Below are 15,941 nucleotides of genomic sequence, written 5' to 3'. Positions count from 1 at the left end.
AAAAACTATTAATTGTCCCGCGAAACCTTGTAAACTAAAATTTTATAAAATCGTCACTCTCCTGTGACTTTGTACCAATCTCCAACGAAAGCTCACAAAAAGAGCTTTTTCCGTTTGTTTTTAGATGTTCACAATAACCGCAATAAAAAAAAAAATTGAGTTTCTATTTTGACGCCGTTGAGCTTAGAAGCTTCGGTACTCCGGGAACATTCAGCGACTCTAGGCCCCAGTAGTGCCAGTAAGCTTGTTTCAAGTGAGAAACATTCCCACTCGGTATCTATTGCACGGCCTCTCTAATAATAACCGCCGCTTCCACCACACTTCCTTTGCCGTACCAGTGACTACCAGATCTGCAATATCGCGAGTAAAGTCGCACCATGGGAATCGGGCAGACGAGGTTTGTACGATGTTGAAACCCTGATGATGCAGGTCGGAGCGTGAGGATGAAGTTCCGAAGTTCCCTGCATTCTTTCCACCAATGGACCCCTAGGCCTAGCTTCTCAGTGACCCCTGTGCCGGCCTGAAATGGGCCTTAAAGATTAACGGCCGGGTTGTCTCGTTCTCTCTCTCTCTGTCTCTCTTTTCATGCATACGGATCTACAGATGATCGCCATTATGGTGGGCATTGGTGTAGTTGTGATAGTGATTATTATCGGTAAGTAACCCGCTGCACATTTCGAGGTGTGCTCTTGGGGATTGCTTTCTAGTTGTGCTCCGAGTTTGTGCTTGCGCCTGTTGAGCCCTCCACTTGTTTGTGTTGCGTTTGTTCTCTCGCATGCGTCTCGAGTTTGATATTGTTTCTCGTTACTTTTTTGTTTTCCAGATGTGGGCAATCTTAATTGCTGTCATTGTGGTCATAATCATTATCATTGTTGGTGAGTTTTTGTTTTGCATTTTGGTTGTTTAGTTTGTTTTGGTTTTTGGTAAAGTCTCCAAGTGAAGGACTGGATTTTAATGGAGTCTGGGAGGAGAATTACAATATCTTCTCTTTGCTTTATTTCTACCATTTCATTTCTTTTGTTATACGGAGATGATACAGGCCTCGCTGTTTCTGCTCCTTGCGCAGAAAAGGGGTGACGATGATTATTTCAAAGACCCAGTCGTGTAACTTCTCATGAGGTCATAATCTTGAAATCTGCTGTACACAGTTTTATGCATATCGGTCAAAAGTGCGCCTTAAAGGACCTCTTTACAGAGCTACGTAGCCACGTTTCTGCTGCATATTTTCCTTTATTTTGTTTGCTGCACGAGAGAATCGCTCGGCCCTCACTAAATGAGAAAGTCCCTAAAGATAGACCCCATATTCACTCGGGGCAGGAGGTTGGTTTTTCGGTGTTTCATTGGTACATATCTAGCATGACTTTTTCAGTCCGCTTTTATTGAACCAGAGACTTTTTTTTTTAAGGCTTCAGGTTTGTTTTCCAGTGGACTCAAGGAAGTGTCTGTGATCCGGGAAAATGTTAAAACTGACAATGCTTTCTCGCTCAATTTATTACTCATGGAATATGGTAGGTCATGGAATATGGTAGGTCGCTACGGCTGTGGCGACCTACCATATTTGTTGAAGTGAAAGTCAACCGTGTTATCTCTTACTTGAGGATTGTGGGTTGATCTTCAGTCGTAACCAAAGAATGTCGACTTATAAGATGAATGAAAGTTTTTGAGCCCATTGAGCTAACCCAGGGGTTTGCCATGTCAGCCGCTGCCCCTACTGCGCTCTAGCAAAGCACTGAAGCTCGACGCACTCGCTGGAGCAGGTGGCAAAGGTTCCCACAGGCGCGCCGTGAGCGGTCTACAGTTACAAACTTCGTGCATAATCTAGCGAGCGGAACCGGAAACAGTAGCTAAAAAGCTCCGACGTGCCAAAGATAGAAATACCCCAGTGGGAGTTTAACGGCACAAGCGTTCATAAGCGTCGCAGCTGGGAAAAAGTATCGGTGAAGCTCAACGGTGGTTTAGAAAAGTATGGAAGGGTGACTCGAGATGTCTGCAGGAAGTCTCGTGTGGCAAACATGCGATGCCTTTTTGAACAAAAGCTAATATTTTTAATTAAATGGTAGAATGTGTTAATGATGCGCCATTTTGAGAAGTTGCTGTGGCACTAACGAACAATAGTTTTTCTCTCAGCTCGCCACTTGGAAGTTTTTGTCTCTTTCGCTGGCTTAGAAAATTCATCCTGTAACGTTGTTCCAGGTTTGACAACGGACAAGGGATTCAAACCTTCCTGCTTTTTAGGCAAAATATACGACGTAAGCTAGTGTCATTAAGACAGTCATAACAGCCGATCCAGAAAATTCACCGTAACAAATTTTTTTATCGCAGAAAACTTTCTCATTTAGTGAGGACCGGGCAATTCCTTCTTTGGTTGCCTGTGTTGGATGCTCTGCTCTGGGCAATGACTTGCATGTTGCATGAGCGCAATTCTTGTGTTGTCTGCACTGCCATTGCTAGCGGCCAACCATCGTCTAAATCAAGTGCACGGTAGTGTTGCCAAACGACCCGTTGCAACCTCTGCAGTATCGCCTTCTGAGCATTTTGTTTGGCGGGCCAAAAGCGCATGGGAACCGTGGGTGGATTGGGGGCAGTTGAGTAGGTCTGCCCTGGGTAAGGCAGTCGTGGAGAGTTTCTTGCTTCTCGAACATCTTTCGTTCCACCTCTTTCTTCGGGGTTCCAATTGCGCCTGCTACGCCACCTATGCAGTAGTGTTTCGAGCACCTTTTTGACCAACATCTGACCCCCAATCGCCTCCTCTATCCTCTACGGCATGACCCCCTTTTTATGTTGATACTGCACGGTAGAAACATGAAATGCAACTTGTCGATACGATGGCTCAGATAGTTCCCAGTGTCCAACTGGGGGCTCTTAGTTCCTGCCAGATCCCTTGTTGCAAAGGTCAGAGCCTCTTGTGCCTCTAGGCATTGTGTGCATCTCTTGTTTCAGAAGCTGAAAGTAGCCAAAGCTACTATAAACTGGCAAGCAGCTGACATTTTAGCGACATGGTATACAATCCATATTTAACTGTCTTTTGTGCGAAGCAATTAGGTTAAGAACGCTCCCTTACTCCCTTAGCCAAAGGCGATTTGTATCTGTTTATTAGTGTCAAAACAGTAGGTCTGTTTGATTCACCTGAACTGGCTGAACTAGTTCAGCTGTGCAAAACTGGCACATTCAATTCAACCGAAAGTTGCACAGCCGCTACACTGGCGTGTTCGATTCATCCCAGTTCCAAACAAGTTCAGACCCAGTTCCTCAAAACCTTGCACCAGCTCCCAAGTCAGTTCAGCGTCCGTGCAAAAGCACACGACGAGAGCAGACATTTGCGGTGCCATTTCTCGGAGCTCTTGCTCAAATGTCTGTCATGTCTAAAAATAATGCCACGACGAAAGTTACATTTCCTCTAATTGATGAGAATAATGTAACCCTGGAAGGACGCAGATGCGAGATCCTAACATAGGTAGGAAATAGCTTGAATATGATATATTGAAAGCATCTTGCACATCTGCTCGTGCAGGTTTTGCTCCCTGTGGCAAGTCTCGAAAGATTGGCTCACGTAAATCGTCAATTTTTTTATGCTCTGTGGTACTATTTTTATATTCTTCTTAAAAGCACTGGAAAAGTATTACATTCTTGATAGCTCCCACATTCAGTAGCTCTTGGATACAGACCGACGACTCCGATACATTGCCGAGGTCTGCGATTTAGTACATTGGCACTGGCATGCCCCCGTAGCTGAGCATAATACTGCATGCTTTGTCCATTGATATCTGTGAACGCTCAGTAACAGGTCCGGGAGAAAACGCCGAGAATCCACATTGGCCTGTTAGTTCCATGTGGATCTTCATTGAGAATCAGAATAAATGCTTCAACTTGACGTCAAAGTGACAGTTGATAACTGTTTTTGCCAAGGCTACGCTCTCGTCAGGCTTTCGTCTCCGAAGTGACCGCTAGCGTGCACTGCCGCCAGTAACTCCCGACACAAAGTCATCCTAATGCCACAGACCTATGGTCAAAATGTGAAGCTCAATAGGCTTGGATTTGATCTACTATTGCTAAATGAATGTAAATTTTATTGTTTTAAATGCAGTCCAAGGACACAAACGCTTATGGGAACAATAGGAAGTGGACGGTAACTGGTAACGATGCAAGCAGAAAAGAATTTCGTGCTGAAAACGTTCGTAGCTCATTCAGTATAATTATTTCTAAACTTCAAAACTAAAGAAGCGTGATCGAGCTCATTAAACCGTGAAGAATTTAATGTAGCATACGATATAGCATGGAGAAGCAAGAGCCCAAGGATGCAGACGACACCCTGCACTTCCAATTCCGCTCCACTTCTGTGCCACCGCTGCACAACACTTGCACTCCTCTGAACTGGCCGAATTGAGCAGACCTAGGCCATTCAAACAGACCTAGTGTTTAGAGATTGGTGCCCCACTATGTAATAATGAACGCTGCTACAGGAGTTAAATAGAAGCTGTTTTACTAACTATACATTTGCCAGCCTCACAATAACTTAGGATAGTTGAGAGTGAAGCTTTTGTTTAAAGATTACAATATTTTACGAGAGGTGCATAATGAACATTTCTTCACTGTTGAACTCTAGATTCTAACAATCCTGATGTTGAGATGCAGTCTATGTGCCCCGTTTATCTGTCTGGGCAGGCTAGTTATGCGGCCAGGGGAACATAATACGGGGGATAATCAATCAAGATAAGTTTGTTAATTAACCAAAACTTAATTTAATTTTTATTTATCGAGGATAAAGATGTGGTTTCAATTAGAAATTTGCTGTGTATCACCGGAAAGCACTAAAAAAGTAAATTTTAAAAAGAGTTTGGCACGTGGAAAGCGCGGTGGCACGCTAAAGTTGGCGCTCGTGCAACAGACACAAGGCTAGTTGTGTGAAAACACTCCTACACATTTTCTTTGTCTTTCTACATTTGCCTTTCCGCATTGCCACCCTTGCACCTGTCACACTTGTGGTAACTTTGGCATATCACCGCACTTCCGACGCGTCGCAAATAATTCAAGAATATACTTCTTTAGTTGTTTTTGACAATGTCCAGGAAGTTTAGAATTGAAAGCATGCTTATATTCGCCAATTAAAAAGCTGATTAACATGTTTTAGATCATTATCCGACCTCGTGCGAGGATTAGCCCCCCACGTTGTGTCCCCCTGGCATGTATCACTGCCCACACAGACCACAGTAGTGCAGCTTTCGTAGCTTTCAAAAACAAATCTGTAAAGCCTGAAAAAAAAAATGCCTTGTATGGTGAAAAAGAAATCATGGAATATATCCATTATTGTAGCGCAGAAAGGATGCTACATAATCATTTCAGAGTGGGATAATAGAACTAAACTCCAGGCAGGCAATTTGAGGGAACAGTGAAGAAAACTAAGGGTAATATGGGGTAATATGGTGCAAGCGAGACGGGGACAAAACAGTGATACAGACATACAATGGACTGGTGCTGACTTCAACCTTATATCAACGTTAAAGCCAGCTTTTTCCGCCTGTCTGACAACGAGCCAAGGCATCTGCCAGTCGGCAAAACCTGCAAGTGTCAGTCAGTTGGGGGAATTTTCAGCTCGCTCGGCGTCAGTCGGGGAAACCGAGCTTTCTACTCTCCGGACAACAGCAAAAGATGCGCGTGGTGCAGCATGCATCGACATGCGCCGAACAAAAATATCTGTTCAGAAATTGTTCCTAAGGGAACACTGATCCCGAAACACTTGCGCAGAAACAAACTCTCCGCCTTGTCACATGCGGTACCTTCGCCAAGTGGCTTCGCGACGCGAGAGCTTGTCTTTGGAGCTTCCCGCCTCGCTTCCGTATCGTAGCTGTTTCTGCAGGCGTTCGCAGCACAGGGGTCGAGTTCCGAAGCCTGTACGAGACCGCTTTCGAACCGTGGAAGCACGGGCATTCAGGCAGTGTGCGACACCTCACTGCTGCGTGGTTGTGTTTACACGGCACGCTGCCAGGGGACTGCCGTAACTTTAAATTCTTCTTGGCGACGCAACTTTGCACGGTAGTTTCTTTGAAACAGGATATTTATTTGGCGAACAGTATCGAAGGATAGACTGACGAGGTAAGGCAATCCATTTGGTGTGCAGGCGTTTTTACATAAAGACTCCACTTCACGCACGTCCTGTCTCCTTGGAAGTCAGTCAGGGCGATTCTGATAAAATTGGCGGGTAAACCTGGAAGGTCTGCGGATTTGAAAACATTGTTTTGGGTAGACACCCCGAATAAGTGCCAACTCGAATTTCAGTCCTACAAACGTGCAAAGAAAGATGGTCTCAAAATTGTGTCTCATTAAAAGCGATGTAGAGGCAGCTAAAAGGAAGTTGCAGTGCTGTGAAATGGAAGGTGCCCAAACTTGCCTCTTTTTCACCTTTTTGATAAAAATTGCTTTGCCACTATCTCTCTCTGTTTTATCAGTTGTTCTTTATGAACTATAAACTTGGCTTTTTCAAAAAGTAGATAGCTTGCGGTGTTCGCCAGAATGTTGCCCCAAGTTGTTGCGCACTTCTGTTCTCGTCTCGCGCTCCGTCATCGAGGCAGTGTGCCGGTTTCCCCACGTGGATACGCCCACAGCATAGAGAAATCTCGTAGACGACCTTAGTGACGCAGTTTGGATTGGAGGCTTCCTTGTACGGGTGCACGCTTTCACACTGTCAACATGTTGACGTTCTACCTACCAGCTAGCTTTTTAACATTTGTATTCAAGTAGAAAATGACTCATACTGAGTGTGTATTTAGAACGCAGATTGTATTATAGGGCTCGGTTTCGTCTGGAAAGTGACAAAAGATTTTGACATGTTTGAGGATGCACTTGCTAATTATTATTCTCATTGGGAGCCTATGCAACCACCTACAATTGCTTGCGATCCTAAATCCCCTCCCCACTGAAGTATATTTTTTTGTCGTTTTGCAGGAGAGGGGGGAGGGGACGATTCATGATTTTGTAAATACGGTATATGTCAAGCTCTACTTTGCAATGCATTAGTTGGAGGTTAGCACCAGTCCCTCTTGTATGTGTGCCCTTTCTGCCTTGTTAGTGCTGTTTAGTTTTCTGTTTATTGAAGAGTGAACCAACTATAGTCCGTTACAACTCGAAGAAGGTAGGGCGAGGGAAAGGAAGGCCGGGGACGAGGAAGCAGATGGAACACTGGAGAGGAGAGGGGGAACCTCCTTTTTTTTCCAGCGTTTTGTCTGCTTCCTCCTCTCCTGCCTTCCTTTTCGTCGCTGTAACTTACTATAGTTCCAGCCAGATTTTTAATCAATAAGGAAGTTATTTTTTTCTTTGCACCGCCGGCCCAAGGTCACAATTTCTGCCCCATCAGCTTTTGCCCTGTCCAACTCACTCGCCGTTCCGTTCTCCGCAAACATATGCGCGCCGCTTCGCCGTTAAATTCTTGTTAGCTGGTGGTAGGGACGGAGAAAGTTGGAGGCGGATACTCTTTTCTGCCGCACTGGTGGTGCTGCTCTACACTGTCTTTTTCCCTCCCTTTTTCTCTCTCTCTCTCTCTTTCCCGCCTGCCGTTTGTTCCCAGCGTGGTTCATGACGTAAGTGGGCTCCCACCCGGAGTGCCCCAACACCGCCTCATCTCGGCAATTCCCGCTTGCGTCGGCCCCTCCCACTGGCCCTTCTCCCCTTCTTCCTCTTCCGCCGATTTCGTCGAGGGCGCCCGTGGGAGGGCGCCGAGCCCTCTTCGGTTCTCTTCCTTCTTCGCCGCGAGCTGCCCGCACCGTCTGTGTCTCGCGGAAACTGCCCCTCTCACCCCCCTTCCCCCCGTTTGGGCTTTCTCCTTGGTTTCTCTCTTCTCCGGGGCAGGGAGCGCCCTTTCAGTTTCCCTCGAAGGTCGCCGGACTGAACGTTCATTAGTTTGTGGGGGACGTGCCTCTCTTCGGTTCGGTCGAGTCCCTCGTCGCAATCTTTGTTTCTGCCCCCCGCGCTCTCCCGCGTGGACAGACGGGAACCGGGGCTGCGTCTCGTTCCCCGAGGTCCGCCGGCGGCCGTAGACGGTCCCGGCATTCTGAAAAAAGTGGCTCCGGGAGTTTGGTTGGCACTGCTTTGCCACGTGTGTGTGTGAGCTGCAAACGGCTCCGGTGCGATTGCATTCCCGGTTGTGGGACCCTCGGTGTTTGTGTGTCGGTGTGCTTGTGTGGCTCCCACCCCAAACCGCCACGTGCACTGTCGGCGTGTTCGGGGACACGCATTTTCCTGTCCGCTCATGTTTCGCTGCAACCGGGTTGCTTTTTTTTTTTTTTTGTCGCTTTTGCTCGGAGTGTTGCTTCAAAAGCCCCGAGGAACTGGTGCCCCAAACAAGTGGGCGACTGTGTCCTTTGTTTTGTGTAGTATTATTTATTTGTCTCGCATTTTCTTCCATCTGCAGTAAGTTGTGGGCGATCTGAACCAGCTGCGATTTCTTTCTAGTGCAGAATAGCTTTATATCTAGAACTCGTTATATACCACACGCGGTATTATTTTCTGGAGGGGCTGCGCAAAATGACGAGAAAAAGTGCAAAATAAACAATATTTTATTCGTCTAATTTTCACGACTGGTCAGGTTCTTTTATAGCGAGAAGTTTCAATGCCACTAGAAGACAAATTTTGCTCTTTGGCTGTTGCATCAATATTTGCAACAAGCTGCACCGAGAGGGAGCCAAGTGCCCGATCCGGGGGAATGGAAGAAAAAGACTCAGCGAAGGCACAGAGCTTAGTCATGGCTAGGCCAGAGTGGGCAGTTGGAGGATCGCTAACGGTTCTTGCAATCCCCTTCACCGCCGATAGAATGGCTGGTTGAAATGTTCTCGCACGTATGCGGTCTCTCTGCCATGGTGACTCTTTGCTTGTGTGACTAACCTGTTCCTGTAGAGTTGTATTTTGGTGCAGTTGTTTTTTCCCAGCCGTCAGGAATGTGCTTTCTTCTATGTAGTGAGTACTTACCAGTGAATGACTAGATTCTCGCTGTTTTGGGGCAGAATCGCTTTGTTGCATTCCCGATTTGGCCCTGGCAGTAGCACTGAGAGTTTGGGCAGTGCGAGCGTCTCATTCGTTTAGGGGTGAGCCTAGTAACGAGAGGAGACAAAATTTAGGCTTATTGTCGGTGTTGCTTGTGCTGACCAGGTAGTATGTGGCATCTATACAGGGTGTACCCATTTAGTGAGCTTCTTTTTACAAGTACCGTAAACTCCCAAGCAAGCATCCACTAAACATTTGGAGGTAATAATGTAAACTAGGGGAATGGGTGCTTTTTAGGTCACAACACGTAAAGACGTCATTAGTGTATTTTTTTGAACGTTCCAAAACTGAGGGGTGGGCACATGTTGTAGAATGGGTGGATGCTCGGTATTTTACAAAAGCAATATGTGTGCCATTTCATGTGGCCCTTGCCCTAGGCAGCTTTTAGGTGAAGTAAACTGTTTTTAACATTACTTCATTGCATGCCCATAAGGTGTGCGCAGTGGATCTTGCACCGCAAAAAGGAGTCGGAAAAATTGGCTTCTGTACAGAGCTCCAACTTCCACCGAATGTGCATTGAGGTGGTCAGTTCGACCTCCTAAAATTACAAGGTGTGGATCTCTTTTTGTAAAAAATAAGATCAACAGATTTGCCAAAGTCGACGGCAGACACATTTGCAGGCGATTGGGTACGGCAAACTGTTGTCTGCTAGCTGCACCCACCAGGAGATGGCACCACAAGCTACATTATTTGCTATTTCGGCCGTCTGCGAACACGCCCGCCATTGACTTTTGCAAGTCTCTTGGTCTTGTTTTCTTCCAGGAAGAGTATTACACCTTGAAATTTCACGAGATAAAATTGACCACCTCAATGCACATTCGGTGAAAGTTTAAGCTCTCTATGCGCTGTTGCCTATTTTTCTGGCTTGTCTTGCAATGCAATATCCACTATATGTGCCTGAGCTTTTTGTTGAAGGACTGAATGGCTTAGCAGAAAGAACATCTTTCTGTATGCAGCTTGAACATGCCAGAACCAGCACTTTGTGCGATTTGCTTGCTGGAGCGGGACACGTGACATGCTTTTCTGCCTCTGTGCCTGACCCTTTTTTCGTGGGGAAGTGAAGCAAGGTGTACAACAAGGGTCACCTACTAGACGCATTAGTTAGATTTGACACTTCTGGGTCTGGTAGACAGCTCCGGTAGTGCCAGCCATTTTATTTATGGTCTCTTCTTTATATTCATGGCATTATATTTGTGTCCAACATTTTAAATTTTACAATTCATCATCCACGATATGTGGGTTTGTTTTCTACTTTTTTTTTCTTGGTATTTTTCTGGTAATGTTTTACTCTGCTCTTAAAGTCCCTCAACTATATGAATTCAAGACCTAATTTTAGCGCACAACAATATGAAAATCGAGGCTAATCTATAACCTTATTGGTGAGTGGCAAAAATACTACCGAATGGATTCCTGTTTATGGCTGTGCTCCTTTCACATGTTTTTCTAATTACATGTTTGGTGGTACACCCTGTATATATGGCCTGTTCTTTCTGTATTCTTTTCCATTATCTGATGGGTACATGCCCAATACCCCTATTTAGGTTCTGTAGCGTTAAATGGAATGAAGTGACTCTTTGTTACTTTTCAGTGTTACTTTCCTCGTTTCTCCTTTTTTAGTATGTCTCGTTTGGTTAATCTTCTTCCTTATTCCGTATCCGACTAGGCCAGCATTTCACCCTCGTAGAATGTCCACTTGCCGATTACTATATGAGGCCGTCTTGCAACAAAGTTATTTTTGCATTTTCTCTCGAACATAAAAAAAGCAGACAATTTGGTTAAAGCTGTCTGGAGTGCCTAAAGATGTAATTCGAAAGTCAAGGAAAGAACACAGTAGTGGCTTTTTAGCTTTATCTTTATTTCAGGCATTCACCGGAACTTGAATCCGCGCGTTCAAATTTAAGCCCGCTCTCTCGTGATGTGTGCCTCTAGCGATTCCTTGAGACTTTCGACCACAATTTTGCCAATATATAAGTGGCTACAAGAGAATAGGACACGTCTAGAAATTAATTTCTTCTTTTTTCTCATATTCATAGCCTTGCTTATAATGAGCAAGCAGAGTTTTTTCGTCGTATGTTTGCCAGAAATGAAACCGGCATTGCTCGTGTATTGAGGCGTACACCAGTCAAAAACTTTGATACGCGAAGCTTAAATTTTTGCTTTCGTGAAAGTAAGAAATGAATGTGAACAGCCACATCTTTTAAACAGTAAAGACATCTATTTTTTACATCTATAAACTTTTTTTTTGTCATTTTGTTTGTTTCGCTACTGCTTTTACTTCCGCAGCCCGTCGGGTCGTAGGAATGGTCTGCACTATTTGGAAAGAAACGTAAGGCGGCCTCATACTTTAAAAAAAAGTGGAAAAAAGGGGCGGCAGTAGCTGGCATCGGCGACCGCCGAGCAATCGGTCTTGGGCAGGCCGATCATCACTGGGAGGGGGCCAGTGCCCGGTTGCAGCGTGTTAATCTGTGTCCCGTGCTCCCCCGGTTCCTTTGCCGCCCTCACCACCAGCCTGGGCTGCCAGTGGTTAGAAGCGCACGTGGGAGAGGATTTCTGTGGGCGGCCCGCCCGGCATGTACCACCTGCCCCTGGACGCCGCACCCGCAAGGGGCCTCGCCGTCTCCGCCGGGGAATTCCGGGCTGCCCAAGGGGACCGTTGCGGCCGTCTGCAAGTGGAGCGCCGTACAGAAGCCTCTGGAGTCCTGCACTGTTCGCTCGAGACGCTCGCAAACTGTGGTCTGTCGGTCCGAAGTCACAACCGCGGTTCACCCTCGTCCCGACGGTGCAGATGACCCCGCGAGCCTGGGGTCCCTGCCTTGGATGCGCCGCCGCCACGCGGTAGAGGCGGGGAGCTGGGGCCTCCGGTGTTGCCGCATCGTCTGGCGGAGGGTGGACCTAAAGTAATCGGAGTAACCGGCTAGGGTGGGCGGCTGAGGCAATGTCCGAGGCGCCTTTCCGTCTCGCGACTAACTCGTGCGTTTGGTTTCTGTGTCGTCCGCACCTTCGCTCACCCCGGAAGAACAACTGCTGTGATTGGCGAGTTGGACGTATTTCTCTCTCGTCTCTGTGTGGCCCTAAATAAAAAACAAACTAGGAGGAAAACTTGCTTTCCAAAGGAGGAGACGGTTCTGTTACTTCCCTCTTTTGCCGTGCCGAATCATTTCCACGAGGTTTCTTCAGTGTTACATAAATCTGCGCGCTTTGTGGGCATAAATGGATGGGATTCACAGTCTGCCGAAGCGGCGGCCACGTATTATGGGAACACAACGTAATCTGTACCAGCCTGTCCAGCGTGTCCGACCCTGTAGGAGGGCAGTGTATATTCTATCTAGACTGTTTCAAGTTGTGTCTGGTATGTGTGTGAGTGTGTGTGTGCATGTGTGCACGCGCGTGTATGTACATTTGTACAGTTCTTTTTTTCTCTTTAGTTCGTCGACCTTCTTCGGTTCTTCGCTTTCCGGGGACTCGGGCAGTGTTTGATTTCTGGAAGCAGCTTGCACGATTCCCGCAATGTGTTTGGTTCTTCTTGCGGAATGCTTCCTCAGTCGGGGTTGCGGGGGATTTTCCTGCCGGGATGCCGATAAGCTTGTCAACCGAGAAGAGATAGCGGCCATGCGTGGGAGGGGCCTCGGGTTACGACCCTTGGACGCTGGAACCACGATAGCGCTGCCTAGGATGCCCCTAGGGTGCCGATCTGTGTGCGTGGTCATACAAATGCAATTCTAGTTGTATTGTGTCTGAACTTTTTTATTTTTATTTTTTCATGGCAAACATATCTAATAGTTGCGCTGAGAGTTTTGAAGAATTAATTTGGAGAGTATGTGGGTTGCCGAGATTTCTTTTTATTTGATGTTTGTTCTACCGCAGTTTCTGTCACAACCAAGTCCAACTAGCACCTGTGCTTTGGATCAAGAACTTGTAGCTTGGATTGTTTGAACTGGGCCTAATAAAATTGGCAATTAGGTTTTTTTCTTTAACTTTTGGTGGAAGTTTTCCTACTAAACTTTTCATGCCCCGCAGATATTGGGTTCGGAACTATCGGACACATGATGTCACGACGGGCTAGTTTTTAGTAGGGGTGTTGAAATTTTTAATGAGGTTTGTGGTTCGACTGGTTTGGTGAACCTACAACCTTTTTGCAGAGTTTGACGAAGTTTGACTCATTAACAGTGTTGCCCAGCTTCTGCACAGATTTTGAATTTTGGATAATTTAGAAAGTGTGTTTTATTTATTACAAATTGATTACCATTGTTTATACGGTATAAAATAAAAAAGAATTGCTTTTAATTCTTTTGTTAGTAATGCAAATCAGTGAAACAATACATCCAACAAATATTACACTTTTTCTCCTCCCGGTGGTATCAGCTCGTTTTAACATTTTTGCGTATGTCCACGAAAGTTTAATTTTAGTTGAACCTTTTTCAATCTTCGCATCAGAAGTTTGAGAAAATCGAACTTGGTCAAACTCGAACCACGTTGGGTTCATGACCTCCCTAGTTTTCAGTTTTCTTGAATGGTTACGGTTGCCGGGTTTTGTTAACGTTAGTGTCGGCTCGTGATGCTTTCGAACTGCATATTCTAGGAATGGCAGACTTGTGACCATTGTACTGAATTGTCCGATGACTGTATATAATGTAGAGGAAGGTTAGATTCAGCACGAGCGTCGCTTCTCCGTCGGAAGGGTTACTGTAGAATTTGTGAATAGGGTGGTGAACACATTTTTGCTTTGTTCTTTATGCACTGACCTTGTCACATTGAATGTGAGAAACATCGGCTTTCGGTATGGGGAAGCGTCTTTCTGCGTACAACAGTGTAACCAAAATCCTTAAATGCACCGTGTAGCGTGCACAATTTGTGTATATGTGCGCGTGTGGCTGAGCAAATTCTGCATGTGGAAGCTCCCCACTGGTATTCTGCATGCAAAGGGACGTCATTCGAGAAGGAGGTTGACATGGGCATAACTGCTTTAAAAGACACGGTTGAGTCTTGTGCTATATTAGTGCTTTTCCGACAGTAGAGGGGCGAAGGTTTGAGGCTAGGACCGTTTCGTCTGTGCCCGGCACGCAACAAGAATGGGACGTTCCCGCGCGAGGGAGTCGTCCTAGCGTACTAGTGGTGCACGCTATGCCACGCCACACCACGGCGCAGTGGATTCACTCGGAAGCCGTGTGTTTAGGTGATTGCGAATGGAGAGTGTGGAAAGCAAGTGTCGTTTCCCCGCGGTACTCGCCGGTGTCTGTCTCGCGCTCTCGCCACTCGTCACTCTCGAGTGTCCTTCCACAAGAAACCACTACTACCACTGTATAGCTGCCTATACTACAAATCCATGTAAATGTGCGTATAAATATAGCATATACATGGCGTGCTCGCACGTGTGTATGTAAGCATAAGTGTGTTCCTGTCGGTGGTTCAGAGGACTACTCCTGGGCCTGGGTTCCTTTGTTCATTCTGTCGCTGCTTTGTTCCGAGGAGAGAGTCTGAAGCAAGGTGTTACGACAATGTTGATTATTTAAAATATATTACGAGGATAGTCTTGAGAAACAGTAATAAAAGCACTAGCCTTTGAATCTTTGCTGCTGTTTGCCTCATTTTGTCAACTGCACGTGCACCGGATATCGCCTAACAATCCCTCACTCTGCGGAGAGTTGAAGGCTGGTTGCACTCGCAGCCACCCCTTAGGATTTGGCCAATTTGTCAAAGGCCATCTTGTTACATGAGCACACTCTACGGGCATTAAACATTTTCATTAAACACAATTCCACCGATTAAGTGGACATTTCGTTGAACTCGGATTCATTAAATGCCATTTCATTGAATTTAATTTCACCGAATTTCGGAGCATTCTAGTGCCTTTTGGTTGTTTTGCTCATGCTTCAGAGTTATTTCCCTGCTTCTGTCAAATTGCCAGAAATGCCAAAAATTGAATTGCTACTCTGGTCACGTTTTCACCAAACATTTGCAAAAGTAAGTATGCAACCTAGTTTTCACGTAAGATAACTGACTAATCCACCACAAACTACATCCGGCGTCGAAGGAGTGATTTCCACACAGCCGTCTCTCCTCCGGCGCGATACGTCACTTTCGGCGTCGGAGGAGTGATTTACACTAGTGTCGCGAACCGGCCGAGGTTCGAGTTCGACCAGGTTCGACTTTTTCGAACTTTTCGTAGAAATCGACGAACCTTGTATTGAGGTTCGACTCGTGTGCGCATGCGCGACAGGCTGGCCAGCTGGCTTCGGATTGGATGGTAATGGCTAAGGGATGAATTAAAGGGATACTGAACCAAGAAATTTGGTGTCCATAATAAGTGGCGCACGTTCTTTCCACGAGCCAGCAGCCGCCGGTGTGCGCGAGCACACGCAACAAAAATGACGTCACAGACCTCCATTCGTGGTTGAGATGACAGTGAAATCTATGGGCTTCGGACCAATGGAGAATAAGGACAAGTTTTTCATCTACACAGTGGTGCCTGGTGTAAAAAGTAAGCGATGAATTGGTCTAACAAGCACGTAGCTTTCACTTGTAGAGATGAAAAGCCTGTCTTTATTCTCCTTTAGTCCGAAGCCCTTGCATTTCACTGTCATCTCAACCGCGAATGGAGGTCTGTGACGTCATTTTTGTTGCGTGTGCTCGCGCACACCGGCGGCTGCTGGCTGGTGGAAAGAACGTGCGCCACTTATTATGGGCACTGAATTCTTTGGTTCAGTATCCCTTTAAGGGCACCGCAGATTGGTTATTTCAGTTAATACAGTACAAAAAATTAAATTATTAACATCTTCAGTGATTAGAATTGGTTTCTTTTAACTGCAACTGTTCATAAAATAAAATAACCCTTTGCATAAAAATAAATTCTCCAAACCTAGACATGCGTGTATCAAGGTCTGGCCACACTGTCCGCAAAGTCGAACCGGTCG

The 15,941-nt window shown here is 46.0% G+C and overlaps 1 protein-coding gene across 2 annotated transcripts in view; it reads left to right on the top strand.

The window, feature by feature from the left end:
• Positions 1-14,599, top strand: part of LOC8028787 (vesicle-associated membrane protein 3) — a 38,914-nt gene extending 24,315 nt beyond the window's left edge. For both annotated transcript variants that reach the window (XM_029995069.4, XM_029995074.4), the window contains exons 5-6: positions 824-875; positions 11,539-14,599. In XM_029995069.4, the coding sequence (XP_029850929.1) occupies positions 824-875; positions 11,539-11,558 (72 nt within the window). In that variant the 3' untranslated portion in view covers positions 11,559-14,599. The remainder of the gene's footprint in view (positions 1-823; positions 876-11,538) is intronic.
• Positions 14,600-15,941: the final 1,342 nt, after the last annotated feature.

The sequence above is a fragment of the Ixodes scapularis genome, unplaced genomic scaffold (assembly GCF_016920785.2).
Source record: "Ixodes scapularis isolate PalLabHiFi unplaced genomic scaffold, ASM1692078v2 PGA_scaffold1__304_contigs__length_218370807, whole genome shotgun sequence".
NCBI classification, from domain to species: domain Eukaryota; kingdom Metazoa; phylum Arthropoda; class Arachnida; order Ixodida; family Ixodidae; genus Ixodes; species Ixodes scapularis.
The sequence above is the reverse complement of the archived record's forward strand: the minus strand, read 5'-3'. Positions and strand labels throughout refer to the sequence as shown.